Below are 22,526 nucleotides of genomic sequence, written 5' to 3' on the forward strand. Positions count from 1 at the left end.
TGTGTGTTTATTACATTTTTTATCACTTTTCCCCCTAAATGTACTAACCCATTTTTTGTGTGTGTGTGTGTTTTTTTTTTCTTCTCATTTCAGATCCTTGTATGCAGAGGACTACTTTGGATTCGGTGGACTACAATGACCAGCGTTTTTTTAAGTTTAATATTAATAAAATGGTTAACCAGGGCTTGTGGGGGGAGTGTTTTATTGGAATAAAAGTTTTGCGTTTTTTCTATTTTATTTACTTCACAGGCTTAGCAGTGGAAGCAGTCTTATAGACAGAGTCCATTACTAAGCCGGGGCTTTGCATTAGCCCCAATAACAGCTTGCGCTAACCCCAAAATATTATCCCGGTACCCACCGCCACAGGGGTGCCGGGAAGATCCACACCAACAGGCCCAGAGCATCAAAAACGGTGCTTCTGGGCCTAGTCGGCAACAGGCTGGCATTATTAAGGCTGGGGAGGGCCAGTAACAATGGTCCTTGCCCACCCTGGTAATGTCAGGCTGATGCTGCTTGGTTGGTATCTGGCTGAGAATGAAAATATGTTGAACCCTATGCTTTTTCCCCATAAATAATTTAATAAATAATTTTAAAAAACCTGTGTGGTTCCCCCTATTTTTATTCTCAGCCAGATACCAACCGAACAGCAAAAGCCTGACGTTACCAGGGTGGGAGAGGACTATTGTTACTGGCCTTCTCCAGCCTAAATAATGCCAGCCTGTTACCACCTAGGCCCAGGAGTACCATTTTTGATGGTCCAAGCCTGTTGGTACCAGCTATTCCCGGCACCCCAGTGGTGGGGGTACTGGGGTAAAAATTGGGGGTTAGCGCTAGCTGTTTTTAGAGCTAAAGCTAAGCCCTGGCTTAGTAATTGCTTTCACTACTAAGCCTGTAAAGAAAATAAAAAAAAACACGTTTTAAAAATGTTTATTCTAAAAACATTCCCCCAAAAGCCCTTGTTAAACATTATATTTGTAGCAAACAAAAAATGCAGGTCATCGATGTAGTCTACCAAATCCGAAGTAGCCCACACGGATCTGAAATGAGAAGGAAAAAAAAAAAACACACACACAAAAAAAATTGGTAAGTACATTCATGGCGTTCTCCTCTGGGGAGAACGTGCATAAAACAGAGAGCCTCCAGCTGTTGCTTAACTACACCCCCCCATTATTTAAAGACAGCCTTTGGTTGTCTGGGAATGATGGGAGTTGTAATTTAACAACAGTAAGCCTCCAGTTAGGGACCAGGTGGAGTCTTGACGTTTCGAAAATACAACTACCATGATAGGAGTTGTAGTTTAGGAACAGCTGGAGGCACCCTGGGAGGACATGCTGGGAGTTTTAGTTGCTACAGCTAGCGGAAAGGTGGGATTTCCAAGTGGGAAATATGAAATTACAGTGCCATGATTTCATATTACTGTGATCCGGCCGGCTCCTCTCCCAAGCCACTTGCCCACATCTACCACCCGCCCACTAGTTGTTGGAAGACTACAATTCCCAGCATGCCTTTACAGTGAGGATATGATGGTAGTTGTAGTCTTGCAACTGCTAGCGGGCGGAAGGTAGATGCGGGTGGGCGGAAGATGCGGGCGAGCAGAAGAGGAGCGGAGCTTTACAAAAAAAAATGTAAAAATTAAAAAATAAAAAAATGCACAAAAAGTAGCAGTTGCTACTTTTGTGCGACTTTTTAAAAAAGCTGTTAAAAGTCATTTATGTAAGCCAGGTCTGACTTGGCTTTGACTTATGACTTTTTAAAGGGGGTTTGTGACTTTTTCTTGCCTAGGTATGACATTCGCACTTCATAAATTCGACTTTGTGTGACTTATGTAAGCAAAAAAAGAGCTAAATATCCCTTGATAAATCTACCCCATAGAGTCTTTAAAAAGAAAATTGACCAACCAATAGGTCAACTGGACACAGTGCCAAGTTCTTAAAAAAAATAAAAAAAAGGCGTGGGGAACCTGTTGTTGTATAAGGGCGACAACATTATTTGGTCTGGCCAGTGGTTCCCAACCGAGGCACTGTGAGAACCCATCTGGGGTCCCACGTCATTCCATTAGGGAAGATAGTAACGTCATGAGTTAGGATGCCTGTGGCTACCTTAAGGGGGAAAACTACCTACACAGAGGGGTTCTACATACAGGAGAGGCAATCTATCTACAGGGCAAACAACGTCCACATGAACCGATGCAAACCTGGCAGCATTTAGCAACATTATGAACACTAGTTGTGTACCATAATTAGCATTTTGAGCCAAAACAAGAAATTTAGGATGTGCTTGGCCGAAAACTTGTCCCGCCAACTATTATAGAACATTATGGGCTGAAACTCATAATTTAGGAATTGCGGAACTGAAAACTGAAATTGACCCAAAATTACAACTCCAGCAGGTTGTGCTATAGAGCAGTAATCTACAACCTGTGGCCCTGCAGCTGGTGCAGCAGTACTACTCCCAGCAGGCAATGACAACTACCAGCAATAACACAATAAAATTTATGTTCTGCTATAGGACATGCCAGGAATTGTCATTCTGCAGCTACTACAGTTACAGGTTGCAGATAACTACTATATAACAGTACATCCACAACTTCATACAATGTTGTCCTTTCTTTTTGTTTTTTACAGCATCACGTCATCATCAGCATGACAGGTCCTTAAAGGGGTATTCCAGCCATAGACATCTTATCCCCTATCCAAAGGATAGGGCATAAGATGCCTTATCACCGGGGGCTGGGACCCATGGTGATATCCATGCAGCACCCGGGATTCTCGTGAGACAAGAATTGAGGGGGCGTGGCGTGGTGCCATGAGGGGGGCATGGCATCACATCTCCAGTTCCGGAAACAGAGGTTTTCGAGACTGGAGCAGCAGCCCGGCAGAGAATGCCGGGTGCTGCACGGAGATAGGGGATGAGATGTCTATAGCTAGAATACCCTCTTAAATCCACAATCTAAATCACAACTCAGTGCCACCTACACTGTCATCATCAAAGGTCCTTCATGCACAGTCTAAATCACAGCTCAGCCCCACCTTAACCCCTGCCCAGCACAGGATAAAATACTTGAGGCCCCTCCTGCTTCTGCTGAGGATGAATGCATCCATCTGCAAGGCCTCACTATGGCACATTTGTTCCTTTTGGCAATAACCCCTTAAGCCTTACCAAAGGAGAAGGTGCAGCCATCATATAAGGGGTAAGTTAAATGTTTGACCAAATATAGCCGGCTAATTTCATAGGTTGATAATTTTGTATGAGCAGAGAATGATAAATATACAAATGGCTTTTGGCAGAAAAAAAAAAGGTTTTCCACCACTGATCTTATAAAAAAAAAAAAAAACAATGTCATACTGGATTTAAAAATGGCCACAATGTTAAATGATCCCACATAACTCATACACTTTACATATTAGTTGCCCAAAAATCATATGTACGAGCAAGACAAAATTTTGACGCCTACAACATGTTGCATTTAAGGGGAAAAAAAGCTACAATGTGTTGTGAGAATATACTACCATCATGAAAAATATGGAAAAAATGATAATTCATAATTTCTAAAGGCATTAGACAAGATCCTATATAACAATTCTTTACTGGCAAGTCAAAAAGTAACCATTAAAAGGTGTATTCCAGGAAAAAACTTTTTTATATATATCAACTGGCTCCAGAAAGTTAAACAGATTTGTAAATTACTTCTATTAAAAAATCTTAATCCTTTCAGTACTTATGAGCTTCTGAAGTTAAGGTTGTTCTTTTCTGTCTAAATCCCCTCTGATGACACCTGTCTCGGGAAACGCCCAGTTTAGAAGAGGTTTGCTATGGGGATTTGCTTCTAAACTGGGTGTTTCCCGAGACATGAGTCATCAGAGAGCACTTAGACAGAAAAGAACAACCTTAACTTCAGAAGCTCATAAGTACTGAAAGGAATAAGATTTTTTAATAGAAGTAATTTACAAATCTGTTTAACTTTCTGGAGCCAGTTGATATATAAAAAAAAAAAGTTTTTTCCTGGAATACCCCTTTAAGACTAATCTATCTAAGGTTTTAGGGCAAAAAAAAGTAGCAATTTGGATTATAGATTTTATGGTGTAAATAACATTGTTCCCATGTCTTTATGTGAATATAGTGTCTCTGTCCCGTTAAATGAAATCCATGAGAGGAGCTGTCTGATTGAGTCTCCAGCTCCTCACTCTCTTCTCCTGAACGATCTTTACTAGCAAAATATCTAAATAGGTTCAGATTTCGTATAAATGTTCGTTCTTACAATGGAGTTAATCCATAATACTTCGATTTCCCAATGCACATTTCTACTGTAAAATTCTGAGCGAAATTAGCGCAGATTCCCCTTGTCTGATTTCTTGCTGATTTCTTGTTTTCATTCTGCATTGACCTATGTGTATAAGCTAGCTCTAACATTAAGAATTTATCTTTCTCTTAGACAGATTTTTGCAGACAGATTTTTTTCCTGATATGGCATAATATAGTTATAAATGCCAATAAGGCCGAGACAAGAAAATACATGACAATGAGCATTTAGTTTTAGTGATGTCATTGACACTGACCACCCATATCTCCAGCAGATGTTTTATCATCCTCTAGGACACTGCCCTTTTCTTGTTTAGATCTGAAGACTACCATCCTATACACCCTCTTTCTGAACTAGCTCGGCTTTAAAGTTCACTTTGTTTTCAGCAGATCTCATTACATTGAAATAGTTACTCCAGCTTTCAAGGCAAAGATGAAAGATTACTTCCCAAGAATAATTTTACAGCCAATTCTGTGTGGTAAAAAAAAAAAAAAAAGACTATGTTCAAAAAACATGAATAAAGGCCTGCCACAGCTTACAAGTAGGAGTTGGAGAGATATGATACAGAGGCCACAGGAAAATGAACCATAGGATGGACAGAAGGGAGAAGGAAAGGTCCTAAAGATAATTCTGAAAATCATTTGTAAGGCTGAAACAAAAGAGATCTGGCCATCCAGTTCAGCCTATTATCCTCCAGTGTTGATCCAGAGGAAGGAAAAAAGCCATGAGGCAGAAGCCAATTTTTGCTTATTTTAGAAAAATTTATTTTTCAAATAAGAATAAATCCCTGGATCGACAACTCCTCTCCTCACTTTAGACTTTACATTCCATAAGTGTATCCAGGCCCATATTGATCTTTCGGTGGATCGTTCACCTTGACCACCTACTCCGGCAGAGAGTTCCATAGTCTCACTGCTCTTAAAGCATTACTGTCATTAGTAAGAAAAAAAAAAGGCTTAAATCCATGTAGTAATGTGCCCTAAGACCTGTTTGCATAATAATATGCATGTGTTAATATGTAAAATATCTTTTGATACACGTTTTCCTGTGTGCAGTCTTTCTTAGTCTTTTGCATTTCTCTTAGAGGCTGGGGGGTGTTTACCCTGGAGCATGAAGATCTCCTCTGCTCCCCTCTCCCATGTCATGAGTTCTGCACAAAATTTTTACATTTGCAAAGCATACTGTCTAAATGCATGCTCTATATAACTAATGCAGCCACGCATGCTCTATATAACTCTAATGCAGCCATATGAAACTATATGATGCAAGGACAGAAGACAAAACCGGCATTTTTTTCCAAAAATAAGATTTTTACAGCTTTGCAAGCAAAGTGCATGCTTTTTATAACCCTAAAGCAGCTATGTGAACCTATATGGTGCAAATACACAAATTTTAGAAAATGTTATGTTTTCATTTGACATCACTGAAGAAAAGACACTCTGCTACAATGTATAGTAGTGGGTACATTGCCTGTAAAGTGGTATTTAATGTTGCGTCCCCTCAAGATAACTCAATACAACACAAAATAACTTAACTCAAGCCCTTAACCCCTTAAGGACGCAGCCATTTTACACCTTAAGGACCGGAGCGTTTTTTGCAATTCTGACCACTGTCACTTTAAACATTAATAACTCTGGAATGCTTTTAGTTATCATTCTGATTGCGAGATAGTTTTTTCGTGACATATTCTACTTTAACTTAATGGTAAAATTTTATGGTAACTTGCATCCTTTCTTGGTGAAAAATCCCAAAATTCGATGAAAAAAATGAAAATTTTGCATTTTTCTAACTTTGAAGCTCTCTGCTTGTAAGGAAAATGGATATTCAAAATATATTTTTTTTGGGTTCACATATACAATATGTCTACTTTATGTTTGCATCATAAAATTTATGAGTTTTTACTTTTGGAAGACACCAGAGGGCTTCAAAGTTCAGCAGCAATTTTGAAATTTTTCACAAAATTTTCAAACTCACTATTTTTCAGGGACCAGTTCAGTTTTGAACTACACCCCCAAAGTATGCAAAATGACATTCAGTAAGTGTATTAACCCTTTAGGTGTTTCACAGGAATAGCAGCAAAGTGAAGGTGAAAATTCAAAATCTTCATTTTTTACACTCGCATGTTCTTGTAGACCCAATTTTTGAATTTTTGCAAGGGGTAAAAAGGAGAAAATTTTTACTTGTATTTGAAACCCAATTTCTCTCGAGTAAGCACATACCTCATATGTCTATGTTAATTGTTCAGCGGGCGCAGTAGAGGGCTCAGAAGGGAAGGAGCGACAAATGGTTTTTGGGGGGCATGTCACCTTTAGGAAGCCCCTATGGTGCCAGGACAGCAAAAAAAAAAAAAAAAACACATGGCATACCATTTTGGAAACTAGACCCCTCAGGGAACGTAACAAGGGGTAAAGTGAACCTTAATACCCCACAGGTGATTCACGACTTTTGCATATGTAAAAAAATATATATATATATTTTACCTAAAATGCTTGGTTTCCCAAAAATTTTACATTTTTAAAAAGGGTAATAGCAGAAAATACCCCCCAAAATGTGTTAGGCAATTTCTCCCGAGTACGGCGATACCCCATATGTGGCCCTAAACTGTTGCCTTGAAATACGACAGGGCTCCAAAGTGAGAGCGCCATGCGCATTTGAGGCCTAAATTAGGGACTTGCATAGGGGTGGACATAGGGGTATTCTACGCCAGTGATTCCCAAACAGGGTGCCTCCAGCTGTTGTAAAACTCCCAGTATGCCTAGACAGTCAACGGCTATCTGGCAATACTGGGAGTAGTTGTTTTGCAACAGCTGGAGGCTCCGTTTTGGAAACAGTGGCGTACCAGACATTTTTCATTTTTATTGGGGAGGGGGGCTGTGTAGGGGTGTGTGTATACGTAGTGTTTTTTACTTTTTATTTTATTGTGTGTTAGTGTAGTGTTTTTAGGGTACAGTCGCACGGGCGGGGGTTCACAGTAGTTTCTCGCTGGCAGTTTGAGCTGCGGCAGATAATTTGCCGTACCTCAAAATTGCAGCCGGATACTTACTGTAATCCTCCGCCCATGTGAGTGTACCCTGTATATTCACATTTGGGGGGGGGGGGGGGGGGGGGGGACATCCAGCTGTTGCAAAACTACAACTGGGACGCCGGAGATCAGGGTCCCCAGCACCCGGGGTGCACGTCCCGCACCCGCTCACGTCCTCCGGAAGAGGGGCGGAGCGGGTTGCGGGAGTGACACCCGGAGCAGGCGCCCTGATTGGTCGGCCGGTAATCCGGCCGACGAATCAGGGCGATCGTGAGGTGGCACCAGTGCCACCTCACCCCTGCTGGCTATGGCTGTTCGGGGCCGTCTCTGACGGCGCCGATCAGCCAATAATTCCAGGTCACCGGGTCACTGGAGACCCGATTGACCCGGAATCCGCTGCAGATCGCTGGACTGAATTGTCCAGCGATCTGCGGCCATCGCCAACATGGGGGGTCATCATGACCCCCCTGGGCGATATGCCCCGATGCCTGCTGAACGAATTCAGCAGGCATCGGGCACCGGCTCCGCTCCAGATGGTTGCGGGGGGCCGGTAAAACACATGACGTTCTCATACGTCATGTGTCCTTAAGGACTCGGAAATGGAGACATATGAGAACGTCATGTGTCCTTAAGGAGTTAAGGACTCCATTCATTTTGTCCTTATGGAAATTTTCATTTTTGCGTTTTTGTTTTTCTCTCCTCTCCTTTTAAAATCCATAACTCATTTTTCCACCTACAGATCCAAATAAGGGCTTGTCACCTATTTTAACATAAAATGTACCAAAAAAAATAAATAATAATTTGTGGGCAAAAAACTGCAATTTAACAACTTTTGGGGGGTTTGGTTTCACACTGTGCACTTTATGGTAAAAATAAAATTCCCTTATCTTTAGTCTGTAGGTCAATGCGATTAACAGGATACCCAATTTATATAGTTTTTCTATTATTGTACTACTTTAAAAAATTGCAAACTTTATTTAACAAAATGGTATTCATAAAATTGTTCTTTTCTAACCTCTATTACTTTGATTTTTCCGTACACTGGGAATTAGGAAGGCTAATGTTTCATGGTAGTTTTCATTGGTGCCATTTTCTTTTTTGATTGGACTTTTTGATCACTTTTTATAATTTTTTTCTGATATATGATGATGAAGTAATAAAAAATCTGTATGTTTGGTATTTTTTTACGTTTACGCAGTTCATCATGCGGGATCATACACATTATATTTTAGTACTTTGGACATCTATGCACGCGTCTATACCAAATATGTAAAAAAAATTCTATTTTGTATAACAGGAAAATAAGGGTCATTTTATTCTTTATAAGGGAAGGGGTTTTTATATAATTTTATAGATTTTTTTATTTTTACACTTTTTAAGTCCCCATGGGGGACTTTTATAAGCAAGCATTCCATTGCATTCACTGTATAATACACAGTGTGAGCAGCTATCCACTGATCTAGACTGGCTATGCCAGGCTACATCAGTGAGTCGGCAATCGGTGAAAGGAGGCAGGTAAGGAGACTCTCCTCCACCATTTTAGCTTACTGAACCACTGTGATCCCCTTAAGTACTAGAGGACGAGGGCGTACCGGTACCCCCTGCATCCTTAAGTTGTTAATGTCTAAACCTTGGCAACGAAAGTAAGCACACCCCTAAGTGGAAATGTCCAAATTGGGCACAATTAGCCAATTTTCCTCCCTGATTTCATGTGACTCAGTGTTACAAGGTCTCAGATGTGAATGGTGAGCAGGTGTCTTAAATTTGGTGTTTTCACACTCTTTAATCCTGGTCTCTGGAAGTTCAACATGACCCCTCATGGCTAAGAAGGAATTGTTGTTCTACATAAAAATTGTCTAGGCTTAGAAGATTGCCAAGACCCTGAAACTGAGCTGCAGCATGGTGGGAAAGACCATACAACGGTTTCACAGGACAGGTTCCACATAGAACAGGCCTCGCTATGGTCGACCAAAGAAGTTGTGTGTATGTGCTCAGCATCATATTCAGAGGTTGTGGAGAATTATTTTGAGGGGACACAACATTAAACACTGTTATACAAGTTGTGTACTCACTGCTTTATATTGTTGCAGTGTCAATTCAGTGTTGTCCCATGAAAAGATAAAATATTTACAAAAATGTGAGGGTGCAAAGATTTCTTCACAACATTAAATTTATTGGTTTCGAACCTCATCTGCGACTTCTCGGCCCAAGCCTCTAACCTACCCAGATCCATTTGTAGCAGTGTACAATTCATTGAAAAGGAAGTTCTAACAAGATTACACCTCCAAAACTGCAAATGGCCACCAATCTGATCTAGCATAAAAACGTGGGTGTGAGTGTCATCAGTAACGTCTCACAACAAAACTAGGTCTCTGGTTGTGCTGAGATACGGAAATCCTTATTTGTATTGTCTAAATAATGAACGCACTTTGATTCATAGCTAGAAAAGTATGCCATGGTGCTCAACAGTATAACAGCGCAAAGAATACAGGACAATGCCTATATATATTAAAAGCAAAGGCAAAGCTATCCCTTTCACACAACAGATGTGAAAACAATTCAGGAGTTATTAAAGGTGCTTCATCTGGATTTCTGAATGCCAATCTAATAATAAAAAAAAAACACGTAGTACTGTGGCAACATACCGGAACTCCCATTCCAGCAACACAGCACCAATGACCTTACTATTAATAGCACATTCCCCTATGGGCACTACAAAGATAATGAAGCTTTGGAAAGAATTCCTCCTAAACCCCCGGTACCCTGGAAATGTTTTGTTCTACAGCAGCAGCTTTTCCTTCCACAACCAAACCCTTCCTTCATAATCCCTTCTCTGTGACATCACCAGCTGCCATTACCATGGAGACGGATGTGACACAAAAGTGCACACAACAGGGTCAACGTGCGAATGTCTAGGGGTAGGGGAGACGTCTGCAGGGCAGAACTTCTTTGGAATGGTTTCCGCAAATTCCCCTGCTCTAAGGTGCTGTAGGATGCACGTAGAGCACCGCCGCTACAGAACAATGTCCGTTATTTCATTGAATGTTTTAATGGGCTTCAACAGATCTATGAGATCATTGTCTCAGAAAGGGTTAACCTCAGCTACGCCAATTATTAACCCTTAATCCCCAGCAGACTTTTCAAAGTCCAGCAAAGAAAAAAAAAAAAAAAAAGTGAGAAGTGCAGCTGCAGGACTGCGGAATATCAAAAACATGATCATTTAGCAAGTAAGTTCACATGTGCAGTCTATCCATCTCTGGGAATATTTTTTTTCTGCAGCAGTGGAAAGATGTAACAGAAGTTGACCCTGCCTAAATACAATTTCTATCCTCTCCCAATAATCTGAACAAATGGTTTTCATTACATCCACAAGGCTCAAAGTCTCATGTCTCCTTATTAAATACTGTCACTGGACCACCACAGTGAAATAAGGAAAACAAGGAAAGTAGAATAGACATGTGTGGGTACCCACACATTTACCCGGGTGTCCTGAAATCACCTGACATCTCCCCTGTTATCTTTTGCCCCAACCCCCCCTTTCCAAGGTACCTGCCTCCCTGATCATTACACAGGACATTAGGAAGAGGCACAGGAAAGGGAAATCTAGAAATAAAAACAAACAAGCGGGAGACCTCCATACAGCGATCGACACACACAGCCTCAGCCTGCAAGATGTATGGCATAGCAGGATGGAGCCCCAGGCTGACTGGTGAAGCGCTGGCCCCGCAGCCCTGCCTGTGTTTCCCATTATGTAACCCTGGTCATGGGCAGGCAGCCAGACTCCAAATGAAAAAGAAACTCTGGCTTGGCATGGCTTCTATTTTCCTATCCTCACTCAGGGTCAGCACGGTGTCACACAGCTGTAGAGAAAGCTCCAGGGATCGAAGCTGGGAATTGCTCCAAAGCCAGAGACCGGGGTTCAAGTGCCAGCTGAGAGCAATAAACCAAGCGCCGCAGCTGCAGAGAGCTTGATGGTTCTCAAAAGTCCCCCGACTATTCCGGTTTCTGAGAGCAACGGATGAAGGAATCAGAGAACACAGCGTCACGGCATAAGGCGGGCGGGATGCTGGCAGCCCTCCTGCTCTCTTAGCTGTATGTCAGAATTCATATCTTCTTCCCCTTGTGCTGCTCCTTCGAGCTGTACTCTTGCAGATTCCTCAAGAACAATAGAATTTTTTCCTAAAAGAAGACTGTGCTTACCAAGCCACTAGAACGTAACGCAAATGCTAAAAGATTGTTAAGATGTTATATCTGTATGTAGATAAAGCGGTATCCCCATCTTGCACCCCTTGGCATTTTAACATTTCCTACATAAATTTATAAATGTTTGTAAATAACTTTTCTGGGGGCACTATGTCTGAAATCTTGTTCCTCAAGTATGAAGTAAAAAAATAAAATAAAAAAAAGGCCTCTTCTTTGTATAGGTTTCATTTTGACCAGTTAAGGGCACTGGCCACTAGGGGTGTGAATCGCCAAGAATTTGGCGAATCGATTCGAAACGCGATACCAGTGTGGCGATTCGATATATCCCGATATATCGCGATACCGTCTAGGTGACGATACATCGCGATATATCCCGATTCTGTCTAAAAAACAATGTCTTTTACACTTTTATTAAAACTTTATTTTTATTTTATTTTTTTTGTACACTTTATTAGTCTTCTAGGAATCATTAGATTCCTCAGACAGATGAATAGAGTTCTATTGAACTCCATTTATCTGCGATCCATTGATAGAGCCTGGTCCAGCCAGGCTCTATCAATGACAGAGCCACGGAGACCATACACATCTCCCTTTAGATGCCGCTGTCAGCTTTAACAGCGGCGATCTAAAGGGTTAATAGCCAGCCGCGGCGATCGCCGCATGCTGGATATTAGCGGCGGCCCCCGGCTACTGAGAACAGCCGGGGGCTGCAGAGTATGGAGCGGGCACGAGTCGGGAGCCCGCTCCATACACACTGTCGAGTACCGCATGCTGGATATTAGCGGCGGTGATGCATCAGCGGCCCCCGGATACTGAAATCAGCCGGGGGCCGCAGAGTATGGAGCGGGCACGAGTCGGAGCCCGCTCCGTACACCCAGAGCGCCGCCGCGTTAGATCCGGCTGACAAAATGTGGAACTTTTATCTCCTGATGCCCGGGACATGCTGTTCTGTGCATCAGGTGATACAAATTCCGCATCACTAAAAGAATCGATTCAAAAATATTTTGAATCAATTCAGTATCGGCAAGTGAAAAATCGCGATAATCGCGGGTATCGATTTTTTCTTACATCCCTACTGGCCACGGTTCTGTGCAGTTGCACCTCAATTGTTTTCCATTTTTAAGGCTGAGTTATCAAGATTTCTCCCTTTGCAATAGAAGTGAACAGGATGGCGGATGGACTTGCAGTGTCCCATGAGTGATCCTATTTGACTCCTAGACCCCCCCCCCCTTCCCTGTTGAAGATTTATAAAAAAGAAAAGAAAAAAAATCAGCTGGTTTTCTATTCCTGGGTAACCTCTATAAGTTTCCAGCCAAGCAGTTCCCAGCAGCAACAGAAGTGAATAGGCTGGATCTCAGGCATTAAAGGGGTATTCCGGGCAAAAACATTTTATCCCCTATCCAAAAAGATAGGGGATAAGATGTTTGATCGCGGGGGGCCCGCCGCTGGGACCCCCTGCAGCACCCGCATTCTATGCGGGAGCTGCATCTCCTGTTTCGGAAACCTACGGGTTTACGGGACTGGGGATGAGGCGTCACGCCACGGCCGTCCGTCATGAGCAGTATCCTAAGAGCCATCCTCCCTGCCCAGTTATTCCCCTCTCAAATAGAACTCAATAGGTTAGCTTCTTGGCACATTCATTACCTCAAGACCTATCATTCAGTTCCTAGCCTATATACTCCCCTCTGCAACAGACATGAGTGGGATAGATCCCAGGCATGTGCAGTACCCTAATAGCAATCTTACTGAGTTCATAGCACAACTTTCATCCTCTTCAAAAGGAAGTGAACTGGATGGATCCTGGGCATAAGTAGTGTACCACAAGAGCCAGTCTTGTGGTACACCATCCCGCTCTGCAATAGAGGGGAATAGGATGGTCCCTGAGCATGATCTGTAACAAAACAGCTGTTCCATAAGGCTCCTGCAAATCCACCTCTGTTCTGTAACATAAAGGAATAGGACATGCACTAGACATGCACAGTAGCCTTAGAACAATCTTCTTCATTCTCAGGCCATTTTCCCGACCATGCACAGTAACTCAAGAGCCGTTCAAAATCGATGTTCAATATCACTTCTACAGACTTTGCTACATGAAAGCGCCAACAGGGCATTCACACTGTGGTTGCTCAGTATATCTATATCAGCGTAGACTTTTACATGTCCATTTACATTGTGCATAAGATTCATCTATATCGATCTGTATACAATCCATCAGCCACCTGGCTTAAATAACTATTGACTGATAGTAGTCATGTGATGCCAAGCCACGATCACTAAAATAGAGAATGATTATGTTTTATAGTATTGCTCCATCTTGCCTTTATAGGCTTACTTGTATGTTAGAAATCTGTTACCAGGCATCAGGGCTGATCTATACTTGATTATTAGTACTCAAGTGACAATTCTGCCTCATTGGCTATAAGAAACGACATGACCCTCAATAACCATGAGCACATACACATATAAATGGACTGGGTGGTCACTCAAGTGTTCGACCAGGTGGAACACTATAACAGAGGATGCTTTTAATAACTTTTTGGTTTTACTTTTCAAAATCATTACTTTGTATAGACATAAATGTGCCCGATTTTTGTTGAAAAATGATAGCTGAGCCATGATTGATTGCCATCTGTCTTAGACACATTTACGTCTCAGGCAGATTGTTAAATCTGGGCCTTTGTATTTATCTACTTGTCTAAAACAATATAATACTATAGGTTCTTTGACTAAGAAGTGGCATAGGATTGCAACTGAAGAGAGTTGTACAAAGAAAACTGCTGCCTGACCTTTCAGCACATTCAGAGAGTACTGTCCTTGGGAAGAACACCACCCACCCAGCTGAATGGAAAGTGGCTGTAAGTTTGAGTAGTCACAGGTGACCATACTGCACTGTCCTGTCACTAATCTCCAGCCATTGGTGCGGAATCCCTGCGAATACCACCAGCAGATGTGCAAAGAGTTGCACTAGAACTTGTTGCAATTCCATGTTAGGTCTTTATAGGGGAGTATTCCCTATTGTAGGCAGCAAACTGTACGAGAGCCTGGCCTGTGGATCATGGCCAGGGCAATAATATTTCCACCAGAGCATCTTGCAGCACCCCCTACAGTGTTTTATCCCCCATGCTGCCCCTAATGCTCTACTTGGCAGCAGCGGGAGCAGTGATGTTATAGTTATAACAGTGCATATTGCTGAATATGTGCAGGATGGCTTAGTATCATCTACTGAAATGGACACTTCAGGAATGAGAAGCAGAACCGGGCAATTAGATAGTAGAGACAAGGTAGATAAATATGGTGGAGTCTAACATTTTTATTTTTAATAAACTAAAATAATTAAAAGGGGAAATGGGAAAACCCTTTTAAAGTAGCACCAAAATGTAAATTATGTACACATGTACAGACAAGGTCAGAAGGTATGTAAGTTAAAGTAGTGATGGAAGACATTTTTTGCACTGCCTATCAATTATACTGAACATCACAATTAGCCTCTTTGCGACCCAAAGTATCCGATAACAGGGAACAATAGATACCAATGAAATTCAAAAGAATATTAAGAGCATTTAGACTTAAGTTCTAGAGTCCCTTTGAGGACACATTTATTTATTTTCACAGAGGCCTATATACCCAATGCCTCGTACTCACACCATGCTATGCAGTGCACCCACTACTAAAGTAAGCCAAGTCATGGAATATAATGAAGGCAGTGAATAAAAGCAAAATGAAGGGAACTGGTTAATTAAACAAAAACACAAACAGCCTTAACGGACAGGAACTGAATTTTTGGAACCAGTTTTAAAGAAAAAAAAAAATATATAGATACATACATATAAAACAAAGTTTTTAACACAGCTCCCTGGGCACATCATTTTTCTTTATTGCAATGAGCCATGCGGTCAGCTTTAACAATGTGCCGAGCCAGCATCTCTAGTCATGGTTGTAAAGAAAACTTGATGGGCTCTATAATAAGGAGGGGGCAATGCAGATGAATTAAGGAGAACAAATCAGAAAAGAATGTTAGGTTTAAGTAAAAGCAGCAGTGACTGTTTTGTAGAAGCATGGATCAGCAGCATTGTATTATAATAAGTTGTATTATAACAGTTGTTGCAATGGGTAAAACGGACCCAATTTGACTCTCGATCTGCTATACATTTGTTCTCATCTGCGCAGCAGGCCCGCCGCTCTACCATCTCTACATGAGATATGTCAGGGTGGGAGTTATGTTCACCTAATCCACAGCTCGATTGGAGTATGCCAAATGAAACACGTTTACACAACAACTTGAAAAAGAGAAGTACTGGGACATTATTAAAAATGTAGTGCCGCATAGCCAAACTTCAGGAAATCTGTAAACCTGGGTGAGATTGTCTAAGGTGCAGTAATGGCAACCATACACTCGACTCTTTTTCAGAAGCAGATTTAAAGTGTAACTGTTTATAAAAAAAAATTCTGATGTGTCGTTGATAGGGGTCCGGGTGCAGAGACCCTCACCAAATGCTTTGAAGAAAACAAAAGGTAGCAGCACTCCGTTGAGCAATGCCTTTCCACACTTATTTAAAGGGGAACTCCGTCCCTAGACATCATATCCCCTATCCATAGGATAGGGGATAAGATATCCGATTGTGGGGGTCCCACAGCTGGGACCCCCGTGATCTCTGTGCAGCACCTGGTGTTCGTTTAGAATGCTGGGTGGGGCGGCAGGGGTCGTGATGCAATTGCTACACCCCCTCATCACATCACGCCACGTCCCCTCCATGCAAATCTATGGGAGGGGGCGTGGCAGCCACCACGCCCCCTCCCATAGACTTGCTTTGAGGAGGCGTGGTGTGACGTCATGGCCCCCGCAGCTTGCTACAAGCGTTCGGAACAAAATGTTCCAAACGCTGGGGCAGCGGAGTACCCCTTTAATGCAGGTTCTGCAGAAGGTGTATGAGCCTGTCTTAAGCAATCCAGGAGAGTCAGCACCCAGTCAAATAGGTAAGGGTCTCATTGGCCAGACCCCACCAATGGAAAAGATCCAAAATGTCAAAAGTTCCTGAAACAGTTATACGTTAAAAGAAAAATAGTTTATAGTGATTTGATTTTTGGCTTAGGCCAAAAGTATTTTTAAACAGTTTACAGAGAGATAATACATTATCACACATGCATATTAACCTCTTTCGTGTTCTCAGACCTGGACATATGTGAGATAAATCTGCACTCATGGAAAGACATGTTTTTGCATTTTGAAAGCAGAGATACTGTAAAATTTTACTTTGCCAGTGAACTAGTTTTCTTTAAGCCATATTTTCCTCATAAGAGATTTTCCCCTGTTCTAGTAATATGGCATAACATTATGATTGATGGGGGCCCAATCTCTGGGACTCCCACTGACCCTGAAAGCAAAGAAACCAAATTCCTTAATTATGTTCAAGGAACTGCGACACTGTAACACTTCATTAAAATAAACGAGACTGCGCTGCAGCTTCTACATGGCTGGTGGATGACCGTGAAAACGACAGTCGGACACTCAACACTCCAGATGTGATGTCAGCAAGATGCCATCAAATTCTACTGTGGAAACCCATTAAAACAGGGTTTTTTGACTGTAGTATTTTATGCTCTATTGTCATAGGTGGGAACTAAAGAGGATATTTATCAAAACCTGTTCAGAGGAAAAGTTGTTGAATTGCCCATAGCAACCAATCATTTTGCTTCTTTCATTTTTGAAAAGCCCTTTGAAAAGAGAAATAAGCGATCTGATTGGTTGCTATGGGTAACTCAGCAACTTTTCATCTAGACAGGTTTTTATAAATCTCCCCCTAAGGCTCTGCAAAGTTGAATTTACACAGTAAATAAGCTTCAGATTTTACTTGTGGATTTGCCCAGGTACTTTCTGTAGCAGAGTTTTTTTGCATACTTCACATGAGTTTGAGCATGATAAAGATAACTGTGTATTTGAAGATGAATACAGATTTCACATCTATAATGTCCATTACATTACAAATAAGCTTTAAAAATGCTTGAAAATGAAAAAAACACATGTAAAACACCTTTCAGATGCATTTTTGCCTTGAAATACTGGTGTGACCAGCCATTGCAGCAGACCTACACTTTTACTAGGCTTATTACATAGCACCTACAGTGTGTACAGTGGATAATATTAAAGGGTTAAATATAGAAAAGACCTTAAGGGTATGGTCACACCTGCCGTATTTTGCTGCATATTTGCTGCTGTGTAGTTTCCTGGCCACTGTAGTCAATGGGTAGCAAAATCAGCTGCGTATTTTGCTACCCATTAACATCAATGAGTAGGAAAATATGCAGCAACAAATACGCAGCAAAATAATGCAGGTGTGACCATACCCTTAAAGGGGTACTCCATTGCTAGACATCTTATTCCCTATGCAATGGATAGGGATAAGAGGTCTGATCGGGGGGGGTCCAGCCGCTGGGACCCCCTGCGATCTTTGTACAGGCATAGGGGATAAGATGTCTAGCAACTGAGTACCTCTTTAAGGGGTTATCTTGTGAAATTTGTTATTTTAGTACTGTTCTCAGTTTGCCGAATAAAACCTTCAAAGGGTTTATCCAGCGATTGGGGGAGGGAGGAGCAGGTTGAGAGGAGTTTCCAAAACTATGGCCGTTGATTGGGATATAACAAAATTGACCTGTACTTACCTCCAGAAATCCCGCATTGCCTCCAGTGTCCTGCACCGATACATGGGCATAATGTGTCATACTGTAGGTCAGCTAATCGCTCGCCATATGGATGTACCACCTTGGCTAGCAATTGGCTGAGCTGCAGTATGACATACCAGGCCTGGAGCTGAATTTATTAAATCTTTTTTACTTCGCAGCCAAGTGTCAAGGAAACTGTGCCAAGCTGATCAAGAAAGGGCTAAGCGATCTGGGCAAACAAAAAAGCATGGCTGGCTGTGGCACTTGAGCAGTTCAGCTTAACCTCTGGCACATGTCTGAGAAATAAAAAAAGATTTTACTACCACAATCCGCTCCAGGGACAGTACATTTTGCTTTTATACCCAACCAGGTATCCAACGTTATCTGCAGCACTGAGCTGCAAATACGGTTAACAGATCCCCTTTCAAGAATCATATATGTGTATATCGTTTTATTCTCTTTTTACTACTTTTGCACAATAAAATATTTTTCATAGAAGAAAAAAAGGTTTATGCATTGCCTGATTCCTAGACCCATAACTTCTTTATATTTTCATAAAAACATTTTTTTTGTAGAATTAGCTATACTTTTTAATGTTACTATTTTGGGCTACAAATAACTCACTTTGCTATGATAATTTAATGTTTGAATTTAAAACGTATGATATGTACTATTACAAAAGCAGCAACATTAAGAATGTAGTTTTATTATTTTTTACTATTTTTGCTCTATATGGAAATAGTTTTGTGTTTGCATGCGCACAATATATAGATTGCTCATTTGATAAAATGCAATACTGTTATAATGCAGTGTATTATTGCCTAGGGCCTAATTGACAGATACATATTGGAGGCCTTTGTTAGACCCCCCCCCCAGCTACAATGACAAACACTTTGCACCATAAGATCAGTTATAATCAATGGGGTGACCTAGAATAAAATCAGAACAGGAGCCAACTCTCATCCTGGCCATTGTAGCAGGGTATCAGCTGTGCTACAGGTGACACTGGCTGCTGATGGCACAGTCTCAGGGCAGGAAGGGGTTAACTGTATTGTATAGGCTAAGAAAACCATGGCTGGTTTCTTCCAAACACAGCACTACACCTATCAACAGGCTGTCACTGGTATTGCAGCTCAGCTTGATTGATATGACAGGGGCTAAACCATGCGAACAGGTATGGTATTGTTTGGGAAGATAGTAGCCATGGCTTTCTAATCCCGTACAAATTTAGAGGGATTGACCTCCTAAATTAAATTTGGAATTAGGAAATTAAGAAAATGCATTAATCTCCTGCAAGTATTCTTCCTCCTCAGCATTCTGTACAGCGCCATGAGAAAATGACCGGTGTGACTGAAACAGTGTGGTACCTGCATGATAACTACTGCAGTTAGACACAAGTCAGCCATTACATTTACAAGGAGAACAAATTATACCAAAAAACTGCCCTAAAGTTTTGTCCACTCATTTCTTTTCAATCTGCTGTCCACTGCCTGTTGGGAGATTTATGTCTCTAGTAACAGAGACACGGTCACCGAGAAAAACACTAAAACATAACTTTTAATGGTTACTAAAGTATCAAATAGCCACAAACAAATATGTGATTCTCATGTTATTATGAGGGTAAAAACAAAATTCAATATTGGAATCTGTGAATATAAATCCACTGAATGTGATGGTGATTTGCAGATCCAAATATCAAGATCCCATGATCAGGATATCAGAAAGATATGCTCCTAGATTCAGGAGACTCACTTAATAATAAGGTCCAGATAGGTAATCACTAAAGGATAAATGAGGGGGTGTAGGATGGTGTAGGGGATAGGGAGGGAGGGCCTAGGGAGGTGCAAGGCCTAAGGTAAGCGGCCACTACCTACATTGCCCTATAACAAGAACCCTGTCCTACCCCTAAGCCTAGGCGGAGTGATACGTCCTTAAAAGGGAAGGGCCCCGCTCTGGAACCTACCCCTGACAGTCCTGCAGTAGCCCTATGATATAGACAGATAGGAGGACTCACTGTCTCACATGCAGTTCCTGTGCAAATGGGGATGGGAGAAGGAAAAGATAGCCTATTGTCATACACAAATGTACATGACTGATAAGTATGTCACCTCTGATAAACAATAGATGTATAGGGTGTCATAGATGCTGTCTCCTAATGTACAGACATGCCATAGAGAAGCCCTAGGTGCCCATGCATGCTAGTAGGTGTACAACTGTTTGTACATATAATAGTTAGACACAAGGGGGGAGATTTATCAAAACCCATGAGGAGAAAAAGTTTACCAGTTGCCCATAGCAACCAATCAGATCCCTTCTTTCATTTTTGAAAAGGCCTCTGAAAAATGAAAGGGATCTGATCGGTTGCTATGGGCAACTGTACCACTTTTCCTCTACACAGGTTTTGATAAATTTCCCCCAAGGTGCCCACATGTGCCCATTCATATATACAGACAGATATTTATGTATATTATGATCTGGCAACATTACACAAGGTCTGTAATGTAAAAACACATAGGATATCTTTTGTTTGTTCCAAAAGAGACAGCAAAAGGCAAATCCTGCAATTTAAGCATAAATAGTAATGCACTTATCTGGACTCAATGATATCAATATTCATAGAATTCGTCTCAACGCGTTTCTTGCCCCATTTATCAGGAGACTATGGGGGGCACAGATAATTTCATGAGGGTGATCATGAGAGTGATGGCCGGTCCAGGCTGCAGATGGATGCCGGATGTAATTCAGCCATGTTTGAGGAAGTGCCATGCTCCTTTTTGTATAATATAGATGGAGGCATGCACCAATCACAGGTTGCCTACCTTAAAGGGGTACTCCGGTGGTCAACGTGTTTTTCCATTTTTGACACACCCTATTTGTTTTGTTTAATTTCTATTCTTGTTGTTTAGCCTACTCTATTTCCGTTCTTTGTTGTCTTTTTATCCTCCACTTAGTTTTCCTATCTTTGCTTCTATTTCCTGTTTCTTGCTGTGCTGAAAACTACAAATCCCAGCATGCCACATGCCTTGCTGGTTTGGGGCGGCTCCTTTTTTATTTGTTTGTTTGTTCCGCCCTTTACCCATCCAACTAATTTCCCGAGTCGGCCCCCTTATACACAGCACACTAATATAAACCAGCCCTGGTTGGGATACACTGGCATACACACACAAAAGGGACTACAACTCCCAGCATGTGTCATTCAGGAGTCTTCAGTCTGTGGTATAACACCAGCATGCTGTCTCTGTAGTCTCCTGGGGGTTGTAGTTCACCACACCTCTGTAGGGCATACACCAGTGTTTCCCAACCAGGGTACCTCCAGGTGTTGCGTGCCCTGACAGCCTTTGGGAATGCTAGGAGTTGTAGTTTTGCAACAGCTGGAGGCACACTGGTTGGGAAACACTGGTGTAACATGATGTGTATGCTGAATAGGCTAGAACAGTGTACCTCCAGCTGTTGCAAATCTACAACTACCAGCATGCCCAAAGTCTGTCATGGCATGCTGGGAGTTGTAGATTTGCAACAGCTGTAGGCACACTGGTTTGTAAACACTAGCATAAACACAACAGGGACAACAACTCCCAGCATGTGTTATTCAGGAGTCCCCCCCCCCCCCTCCCCCTTCACATATAGGGGGAGATTTATCAAAACCTGTGCAGAGGAAAACTTGCCCAGTTGCCCATAGCAACCAATCAGATTGCTGCTTTCATTTTTATGAAGGCCTGTGAAAAATGAAAGAAGCGATCTGATTGGTTGCTATGGGCACCTGGGCAAGTTTTCCTCTGCACAGGTTTTGATAAATTTCCCCCATAGAGATCATTCCCAGTATGAGATGAGGGGGCGTGGCTTATTCCTCTAATGCAGACAGAGGGGGGGAAAAAAAAAAGCTGTGACATCTTGTCCACAACAGACTAAGAACTGTGGACAACAGTAAAAGAAAACCCTCTGAACTACAGAACTTCCTGCCCAACAAACAGGTAAGAAAAACACATACATGCTGCCAAAACATATAACACATGTATATTGCCAAAAAACTAAACTTACAAAGAAGATGCCATATAGTCAAAAAAAATTAACCACCGGAGTACCCCTTTAACTCCAAGTGCTTTTAATCCAATGAGCTGCGATCCTTGTATACACTTAGCGTCATAATGTCCTGGATACTAGTCACGTGAATAATCACATGGTCCAGGTGCGCGCTATACCATTTCCAGCTAGTAGCGTGGACTACTTAGATCCTCAGACTGCCGGAGTTGATGGTGTTGCGGTATTCATGATACCGGTCATGTGAGCAGTCACATGATCCAGATGTGAACCTGCGTCACTTCTGGCTGGTAACATAGAAGATGT

At 41.8% G+C, this 22,526-nt stretch overlaps 1 protein-coding gene across 4 annotated transcripts in view; it reads right to left on the reverse strand.

Annotated features, from left to right (window-relative positions):
• The window catches only part of SMG6 (SMG6 nonsense mediated mRNA decay factor), a 260,985-nt gene that overhangs the window by 152,985 nt on the left and 85,474 nt on the right, over positions 1 to 22,526 (reverse strand). The window contains exon 1 of one of the 4 annotated variants that reach the window (XM_056558720.1): positions 20,291 to 20,337. The exons of the other annotated variants lie outside the window; for them this stretch is intronic. Coding sequence (XP_056414695.1) covers positions 20,291 to 20,322 — 32 coding nt within the window. The 5' untranslated portion in view covers positions 20,323 to 20,337. Of the gene's footprint in view, positions 1 to 20,290; positions 20,338 to 22,526 lie in introns of those variants that run through there. 4 annotated transcript variants of the gene reach the window in all.

Source organism: Hyla sarda, chromosome 2 (assembly GCF_029499605.1).
Source record: "Hyla sarda isolate aHylSar1 chromosome 2, aHylSar1.hap1, whole genome shotgun sequence".
Taxonomy (NCBI): Eukaryota; Metazoa; Chordata; class Amphibia; order Anura; family Hylidae; genus Hyla; species Hyla sarda.